The sequence below is a fragment of the Tetrao urogallus genome, assembly GCF_951394365.1.
Source record: "Tetrao urogallus genome assembly, chromosome: 17".
In the NCBI taxonomy this organism is placed as follows: Eukaryota; Metazoa; Chordata; class Aves; order Galliformes; family Phasianidae; genus Tetrao; species Tetrao urogallus.
Genome location: NC_136830.1, coordinates 7,034,129 through 7,044,033, shown reverse-complemented (window position 1 = coordinate 7,044,033; position 9,905 = coordinate 7,034,129). Strand labels below are relative to the sequence as shown.

Genomic DNA, 9,905 nt, shown 5'->3' with positions numbered 1-9,905 from the left:
TGTGCACTCAGCCACTCCGTGCAGGCAGCTGTGCGCCGTGCCATAGGAAATCACTGCAGGGATTGCTCAGCATCTGACACTTTTCCTCTTTCTTTGCAGCACCTAAAACACTCGAGTCCTTCCAACAAAAGCTGTTAGCGCTTCTCCTCAAAGGAAGCAATGTTGCCAAAACCTGGAGGTACCACCACAAAGATCCATATCTGAGATCAAAATATCACACTGTGTGTTTCTCTAGGGAAGAATACGAATGAGGCTGATGTGCCTTTCTGCAGCAGCTCTCAGCTTTGTGCTCCATGGAGATCCCCAAGGCTCCTGGCTGCCACCAGCCACCAGCACTTCATCCCCTGCTGCTGCACGCCTTGGTGCCACAAAGGCACTGGAGTTACACCTCATTTTCTATTAATTACACTCTGAAAAAGCCAGGCACGAACGCAAGACAGCCTTGTCCTGCAGCAGTCCTCCTCTGTCTATGCTTCAACCACGCTGCAACCACCCAGCAAAGCACTGCTGGTCTCCAGGTGTCAGAGATTTCCCTAAGTCATGAGCAAAAATAGGGCCTCATGCAGAACTCTGAGGCATCTGTGAGCCAAACGGGACTCTGTAATATGCCATTCACACCAAAGCAAATGACATACAACAACAATTAGTGAAGATTACACAGCAATTAACATGATTACAATTATGGTAGTTGAAATAATTTGTACAATAAAATCCACGCATGCACTGCAACACATGACCAGGCATAAAAGTGCGTCTCGGATGCTTTTCCTGGTAACTCATAAATAGAGCCAAGATAACTCCATTCCAGGGAGAGAGAAGAAATTGGCCTCATTTCCGTCAGAAAAGGATTTTCTCACCACACCATCATCTACAGCAGCTCCCAGCTTTCAGTGCAATGATTTGCTTTCCACGCAATTAAAATCAGCGTGGCAGAGCCCAGCCTTGTGCCTGGCCCTGGGGTGTCCCTGCCTGCACCTCGGGGTCAGCAGCTCTGCAGGGATGTTCTGCAGCAAGCGGCAGGATCAGCCCACTGAGTTTGGATTTTGCTTCCTAATGAAAAATGGAAGGCTTCTTCTAACTCCGCAATGTGTCGTGCTTAGCGAGGCTTAGCCCTGCTGTCCAACATTTTGTACAAGCATTTAAATAGTGGAGAATTAAAGAATGCGTTAATCAAGTCTCTCCTGTCTGTGCACTACCCTGACAGTAATAGCCTTATATTCCTTCCCCTGGCTTTTGACAGCTGTTTGTTCAGGAAACATCCCATGTGTACGGCTGAGAAGTGAGCGCTAGGCAGATTCATTTGTCACTGTGGGTGCTTGTGTAAGACAAAGGAATCTTGATACGGAAGAGCTCATTGTGCTGATCTCATCTTTATTACCTTGCCTCTCCTATTCTGCTTGTTGCGTTTCAGATTGACTCCTCTCTAATGGTTCCACCACAGATTAGCTGCAGCCAAGCAAAGCCACCACACTGAATTTAAAATTGGCCTTCTCACAAACCCCAGCTGCCACATTATATCCAGATCTGGGTGCAAATTTCCTTTCACTGTGGCCATGGTCAGTCCAGTAAGTTATTTTTATTAATTCTCAAGCCTACATATCTGCCTTTTTTTTAATATATATATTATAATTCCACTATACTTCATCTCACAAACACAACATAAGCCATAACTTCTGATTTACTGCCATGCACTTAGGACCACAGCTAGATCAGCTGGAGCAAAGGATGTCAAGTGGTGCTGAGGGGGATGAGCCCAGCAACTGCTCCCAGAGCTCCCATTCCTGTGCTGCCTGTCCCTGTACACCATCCCCGAGGCAACCACAGGAGGGGCACCCAAGCCCTGTGCTGCAGGCAGCAACCCCCAGCCCTGCATGACCTTGCTCATCCTTCCATCTGCTCACACTGCTGGCTGCAACATCCAGAAGCAACCTACGCCAAGAGCACATGACACATAAAAAACGTTTCTTCCGTTTGTTATAAAGCTATCATTTGGCACATCCATGCATGAAAAATAGGGGAAGCACCTTCCTTTACTCAGGGCTCACGTTCTGGAGCTGCTTCAGCCCATGCTGCACCAGCACAGGATGCGGAGCTGCTGAGCAGAGTTTCCCCAGCACCACGCAAGCCAGGTGCCCTCTCTGCACCTACCACCACCTTTCTGAGATGGAGCTTCCCAAACTTGGCATACTACAAAATTCATCCCCTTCACCTGCTACACACACGCGACACCAAGAAGGGGTTTGTCAAGGATGCGCGCAGTGCTGGCCACAGTGCACAGCGGATGTCACTGCACATCCCCATGCCGCATGGCACAGAGCCGAGCAGTTCAGCCACACGAGCACTTGGGCCACCCTCCAGCTTGCTTCCAGCCCGGCAGCACTGCTGTCAGAAATTAACATATTTCATATTAAAACTGTATAAATGCATACTGTTTCTTCAGAAGCAAAAAGCGAGCATATGGCATACAAATCCTCAAATAGGCTGCATCGCCTCTTTAAATTATCTCTGGAGAATACATCAAGGGATATTACACCGCTTGAAGCATGGTTTTGATGTAGTGGCTTTCATCTGGCCTCCCCCAATTGGATGCTGCAACCTCAGCTCCCTCAGTTCCCTCACTCCTTGTCCACACTGGGTGAGACACACCACCCCAACACACGCTCACATATACACTACTCAAGTGGTAAGTGATGCCATAGGTCTGTGTCGTGCTCCGGTCACCCCTGTGCCTGCCCTGAGGTCTCCTGTACTACTCTCCACTTGCAAAGTACTCAGCTTTGCAAAATTCTTGCAAATGTCAGGCATGGAGCCTTGCAGGCTCTAAGCCAATCAATATCTTTCCTTAGCTGAACCACCCCAAACGCAACGTGCTGTGCAAAACAGGAGGTGGGATGTATTCCTCATTGCTAAGAATTAACAATCTGATAACTGAAGGCTCTTGTTGAAGTGTTTGGGCTGACCTGCGAGTGGTTCTCACAAACTGACTTTTTTTCCTCAAATCCTTGAAGATATCTCATCTGGAACAAAAAACAGTGGTGCAATCCCCACAGGCAGTCCCTTACCTCAGGCCCTGGGTGCTGCGGCTGCCAACGGACAGCGCTGAGATGCTACCAGCCACGCTGCCACCGGTTGGGGATGACCAACCTATAGATGAGCCTGGCCAGGAGTAGAGGCTTTCTGCAGGCTCCAGGCTCAGCACAGAGCCAACGCTGGAGCAGGCATCCCTGTGGGGAGAATAGAGCCCTGTTAGTGTCAGGTTGGGAATTTGGGAGCAGAACCCTCTGTATCCTGCAGCTCATTAGGAACAGTGACCCCCAGCAGCCCTGCTCCAGTTTCAGGCTGGATGAGATCCTTTGGGATTTTCCTTCAGCCCCGCACAGAGCTCACTCACGTCTCTCTCCCGGAGCACAGTGTGTCCCGCGCCGTCTGCACGCTGCAAACAGCAGAGAACAGAGTCAGCAGCAGCACAGCCTCCCTATCCTAACGACCCTAATCGGGCCATTCCCAGCACATCGCATGGCTACGAACCCCCACCCTGCTTCCTGCTTCCTCAGATCCCAGCCCAGGGCACAGCGACTGCAGCACCACCGGGCACTGGGGAAGGATATGGAGCAGAGAACTGTGCTGCTGCCAAGCGTGGCAGCTGAGGACACCACTGCCGGGAAGCACTTCTCACCTCACTGTAATGTGCCAATTGTATTGGAAATCGCTTACTATGAAGGAGTGAATTTCTGAGCTCGTGGATTCTAGCTCACCCTTCCCCCCTCACCTCTCAGCATCGCTGTCATCGCTGGCGCGCAGCTCCTCCAGGGCCAGCTGCAGGTCAGCGATGCGCCGGATGGCCGTGCCCAGGTCTGCCTGCAGCCCTTGTCGTGCCACCGCCGCCTCGGCCAACTGCTGCTCCTGCAGGACCACGCTGCATCAGTTCCCAACCCACCACCTGCAAACCCACCGTGTATTGCATGCCCTATCCTATGTAATGAGCAAACAGTGCTGGAGCAACACTCCTGCAATGGGGTGTCTCACTGCATCGCTGACCAGCATCCCTCAGTGGGAGGAAACTGATAGCAGTGAGCAAATAGTAACGACTTCAGGGCAGAATATAAGGAGAAACCAAAAATTGCTATGCTCAAAGATGAGTGTGTCTCCAGAATGAAGAACCTTTGCTTTGGTTGCATGTAATGAACCAGTTCTTTACGCTAAGAGCACCAAAACACTGGCACAGGTTGCCCAGAGAGGTGGAAGTCCCTCATCCCTGGGGATACCCAAGGTCAGGGGATGAGGCTCTGAGCACTGATGGAGCTGTGGGTGTCCCTGTGTACTGCAGGCAGTGGGACCAGATGGCCTCTGGAGTCCCTTCTGACTTAAACCATTCTATGATTCCATGAGATGCATGGCTGTAGCAGTGCATTGTCGGGGTTTGCAGATGGCTAATTAGTAAAAAGTGACATCTTCTTGAGTGCCAGATCAGCATGTGTGTGCGCAGCCCAACACAGAGCACAAAACCTGGACAAGAAATAGAAGGAAATTTGAAGAGAGCCATGGGCTCCAAGCCATGCATCCCTTCCTACAACGTGGGGCTGCCCATCACTGTGCTGGGAGGCATGCAAAGACTGCAACAGTTCAGGTGCACACCACAATAGCTGCTCATGCAGTGATTTTGGAGCATTGCTGCTTCACAGCTAAATCACAGTGTGACACCCAGCACAACAAATGTCTGAGCATGATACCATGCATGAGCATCTCTCCCTGCATGGCACATCCCAAAAAACTGGGTCTGGAAGCACTGAGCTCCAGAGCTCCCATGGACAGCGTGGGGCTGGATACTATGGGAGGCTGCTGGGCCCACTCACACACTGTGAGTTCTAAGCACACCTGCTTAGAAACAAAGCACTTTCCAGAGATACCACCTGCTTATTAAGAAAGCCAGAAGTTTAATTTATAATTTAAGTTGCAGGGAGGAAAACCCTGGCAAGCGGCACAACACAACAAGCACTGCAGGCCTGGCAGCACGCACAGCACCAGGGATGCCTGACCCATCCTCATCTGATGTCAGCTCTTCTCAGGGTGAACCCAAAAAGAACTCTTTGTGCAGTTTTCTAAATCATCACACGATAGAGAGAAAAGGAGAGGGAGCGCAAGCTGCAAATTCAACGTGATTGAGGCTGCCAGCTGTAAAATTGCCATCTCGGTGGTGACAAGGTGAGAGATGATTTGCAGCGTGGGCTGCGACAGGCCACAGTGCGGGAGCCAGTGGGCTGTCAGAGCAAATAACAGGAGCTCTGGGATCACAGGGCGGCCGGATCCCAGGGGAAGAGCATTCCAGTTCATAAAAACATGCAAAGCCCAGCTAGGTTTGCACTGTACTGCCATTGCTTCTGGATAGGGGCCAATACTGGTAACACCCTGAGCACTGCCAAGAAGCTTCCCAAAATTCAGCACTCCCGAGCCCTGATAAGACTGATAAGAGCCTCTCTATTGAGCTAAATCCTTGGCTCCAGGATACCGCACTAATGAAGTATGTAGTTTGCTGCCTGCATTTAATTCCTCTTCCCTGTTCTTCTGCTGCTAACCCAGCAGGCGCTGATGTGGGTCCTTGACAAGGAGCAAAACCCCCAGATTGCTAGGCTCAGGGGTGACCTGGAAGCTGAGAATTCCTGATCCTAAAGGAGAGTGCAGTGCTGAGGCACAGTGGTACTGCTACAACAAGCTCCTTCCAGCAGTGGCACTTTGGCCATTGCCACAGGTACCGAGTTGATCAAACACAAAGCGCAGTGCCATGCAGAGCTGAGAGCAATTCACAGCATAGCGTACCCTACAACTGTCTCATGGAAGGGAATAATTATGTCAATATAATTAGATTTTGAATGCAAAAAATTATCTCCATGATGCAAGCTGACAACAAACATCCCAATGTCAGCCCACTGCTGTCTCAGGAAAATATCAGACACCTCTGACACATGTTGTTTCAATTGAAATATAAATGCACAGAGCGTTTCGTTGTTAGTACAGCAATGGGTCTGAGTGGTAACATCTGCACACGGGCAGAGCTTCCAAGCGTTGCTGAAAAGGGAAAAGCAAAAAAGGCTGAACGCATCTATTGAGAAAAATCACAGTCTGCCCCTCGTGTGGGGAGAGCCTGGCACTGCCTGCAGAGGTGGAACTGCTTGGGCCAGGCACTGCTGGACCTGGGGTAAGAGAAGTGGAAGATCCCCAGAGGTCTCTTCCGACCCCTACTGTTCTGTGATGCTAGGAGTTTCCAGTAGCTGAACCCTGCTCCCAGCATGCAGAGCTGAGCCCTCCACCAACCTAACCAACCCTTCAGATGCAGCAGAAACCAGCCCACCCGGCTCAGAAACGTCTGCTTAATCTATATTTTATCATCAATAAATAAAATATATCTTCTGCCTGTTTTTGCAGACAATCCCATACTAGGTTTCCCCACGGACATACATCAGCACATGAACCGACTCAGCACACAGCACACAAACCCCAAACTTCTTAGAAGATAAGTTAGGAAGGGATAAGCAAAAGCAGCAGCAAAGCAGTTACTGGGATGTGCAGAATGCCAAGCGCCGCATCTCTGCTCCATGTTTGTGGCTCTGCTGTCACAACACAACTGCCGCATTCTTATCCACCCGAGGTGAAGTGTAATCTAATTAGCCCAATTTGGATTGCTGCTATCTGAATAACTTAGCACACACCTGCAGTATTCATCAATCCTTATTTTTTTTTAATTAAGTAATTAGCTTTCGGGTTCTCGCAAAGTTTGAAGTGACAACATTTCCACGGCTGCAGTCTCAAGTGGGATGGGGCCCCGACACCAGCAGCACTGCAGTGTTGTTAGCAGCCGTTAAGTGCTGATGATTTCCTGGGCAATTTGCTGCTCCAATGGAAAAGCAGCAATCACGTGCCCACTGTACGGCACAGCTAATCAGCGTGTACGGTGGAGCATCACCCACCAGTTCCCATCACCCAGGCTCACCTCAAAGGGCCGCTCCACTGGGTGACCTTGTCATTGTTCTTAGCCTAAACCACTGGCATTTAAGGGAAAGAACAATGCTGCAGGGCCCAGAGGAAGGGCTGCAGGGCAGCTATGAGGTGGTCTGAGGGCTGGGCTGGTGGCCATTAGCACAAACCTCTCCTATTACCCTTTGCAGCTTCACTAGAATTGCCCAAATAAACCCAACCTTAAAGTTTGCAAATAAAAAAATAATAATAATAAATACCAGGCTATGATACACTACACCTTTCTAGACTGCTTGGTAATAACAGGGCTGTAAGTACAAAGGCTATCTTCCATCAAAGGAACCTTAAACATGGTTATTTACACTGCGACTCTCACCTTCAAAAAACTCCACAAATATCCATGTGAAGAATATTTTAGCATCTGTACTTTGATTTTCTGTGGAAGTAGTTAATTATTACACTGATTAATTTCACAGCTTCGTTAAAGGCAGCCGAATTTACAAGACGTTGTGGTGCAGCAGTGTGGCTCAGAGCCTTACATCCTTCCCTGCCCTGCCAAGGCAAGGGCTCATGTGTTGGGATGAGCATAAATGCATGAGGATAGTAACGAGCAAAGAGACCCAGGCTTGGTTTCACACTCCCCAGGACCGACTCTAGCTTTGAAATCCACCCATCACTGCATGCCACAGCTCGGGTTCTGCTGTGAAGCAAGCAGCTTCTTGGGGGAAATTCATGACATGAAACCGAAGAAAAGACAGAGACAGTCAGGGCCAAGAGCTGTGCCCTCCATTAGAAAACTTGTGTCCCTCTATGCAATGGTGCGGGGCTTGGAATGCTTTCAGAACTCATTCTTCCTAACAAAATTCATAAGGCAGAGCCATCTGCCTGGCAGGCAGCTCCTCAGCTCCCGTCACAGAATCATAGAACGGCTTAGGCTAGAGGGGACCTTAAAGACCGTTTAGTTCCATCCCCCTGCTACGGGTTGGGCGCCACGCACCAGCTGGGTGCTGCACCGCCGTGCCTGCAGGTCGGCGCCAGCACCACGGACAGCGCCTGCCTCCCAGCTGCCCCCATTGGGTTCAGAACGAGCGAGGGACGCACAGCCGTCCTGGGACCGGCAGGGATGGGGACGGGGTTACATGATGTAAAGAGCCTCCGGTTCTGACAGAGCTGTAAGGAGGAAAGCCTGATGTAGAGGTAGTAGTTGTCAGGACCCCGGAAAACAAGACCCATTCCCAATCCCAGCTGAGCAATGATCATCTCCCATTGTGAGCTTCTTAAACCCCAGCAGGGCCTGGTGAGTGCACAGCCTCGCAACTGTTTATTTAAATAAAAAAACCGTTAGGTGCAGACCATGACTTAAGTAATGTTAAGTGAATAATTCATGCAGTATCTATAATAGATGGGGGATTTAGTGGGAGCAAAGCTGTAATAGCTCTCTGTTAACTATTGATGCCTGCTGCTCAGCGTGCCTGAGCGCAGCTCTCCCGTGATGCCTGGGGAAGTGCAATCAGAGCAATTCCATGGGGGTCCCCAGGACCCCCCCTCCACCCTCCTGCAGCTGATGGGTAACCTCAAATTTCCAGGCTGCTCCAGCCCCCACATCTGCCACAAGTTTGTTCACGGGCTTTTGTGCCATGTGCCCAGGAGATGTCTTACATTCTGTGCAAATACAGCAGCCAATGCCACGAGGCAGCACGCAGGCTGGAGGAGCAAGGACAAAGCCTGTTTGCAGCATGCACAGCGACTGAGGAATAATTCGTGCTGAAGCACCGCTTCCTTCAGAAAGGCTGGCAGCCTCGGGGTGAAAGAAATGGTGAATTCTCCTTGATTGTTAAATAAAAGATTATTGATAAAATAACTGCTTCTAATGCGGCTGTCTTGCTAGAAGAAATGCAATATCTTTCAATTACTGCTTGGAAGCAAGACTTTCCTTTTGTTTACTGAAAAAACACAACATGAAAAGAGATGCAGGAGAGGACTGTGCGATGAAGGTGAAGCTATTTTTGCCGCACTCCCAATCTGCTCGGGGCTTTGAGCACACAGAGCAGGTTAACTGTTTGCTGACATTGACTGGGACTGATTTGTGGCACAGAGGAGGCATGGCCACGGTTGGGCACGCTGTGGGGACTGAACCACATGTCTCTGCCCAGTGGGCTGGCACCCCATGGGCACTGCCCTGTGCTGGGTGCTCGCCCTGCAGCTCAGCATGTGGAAAAGTAGAGGGCCTGCCAGCCCAGCTGCAGAGCAATGAACGCAAGGTGTGGCAGCAATGGCTTTGGTTCCATGGGCAGCACCATGGAGCTGTGAACAGCAGAACCCCCGGACCTCTTACCAACTCCACACGCCGGCGGCTGGACTCCAGCTCCCGTTGCACCAGTTCATCCATGTCTGCCTTCATCTCTTCCATCCTCCGCTGGTAGTATTTGGTGCTTTCTTTCTCCCGCGCTTCTGACTCAGCTGCCTTCTCCAGCTCCTCGCCCATTTTGATGATGCTGTCTCGCAAGCGCAGCACCAGCACCTGGGGAGGCAGCAAGATGGGATGAGGAGTCAGAAAGCTCACCAAGAGAGCATTCTCCCCATGTGCCAAGCACCCTGCACCTACCCATTGCCAGGAGCCCTGTGCCCACCCTGCATGGTGAAACACAGCCATACCTCGAAGCGCTTCATCTGCACAGCCTGGAAGTCCAGCTGGCTCTCCAAGTCACGGATGCGGGCTTCCTGTCGGCTGATGACGGCGCGCTCAGCAGGGCGCTGCTCCAGGCGTGCCACACTTGCCTGTGCCACCAGTAGCTGGGGAAAGAGACGTCACAGAGCTGCCAGCAGCGTGCCCATCACCTCCCTTCCCCACCATGAGATGATCTCTGCGGCCACAGTAAGGCCCCAGGGCGAGCAAACTCTCTCTTTAGTCTAAAGACAAAAGGAAAGCATGGGAC

The 9,905-nt window shown here is 50.8% G+C and overlaps 1 protein-coding gene across 1 annotated transcript in view; it reads right to left on the bottom strand.

Annotated features, from left to right (window-relative positions):
- Positions 1–9,905, bottom strand: part of MYO18B (myosin XVIIIB) — a 42,327-nt gene that overhangs the window by 3,720 nt on the left and 28,702 nt on the right. The window contains exons 37-41 of the mRNA XM_079543974.1: positions 9,625–9,762; positions 9,305–9,490; positions 3,770–3,903; positions 3,392–3,433; positions 3,063–3,224 (exon numbers count right to left, since the gene is read on the bottom strand). Coding sequence (XP_079400100.1) covers positions 3,063–3,224; positions 3,392–3,433; positions 3,770–3,903; positions 9,305–9,490; positions 9,625–9,762 — 662 coding nt within the window. The remainder of the gene's footprint in view (positions 1–3,062; positions 3,225–3,391; positions 3,434–3,769; positions 3,904–9,304; positions 9,491–9,624; positions 9,763–9,905) is intronic.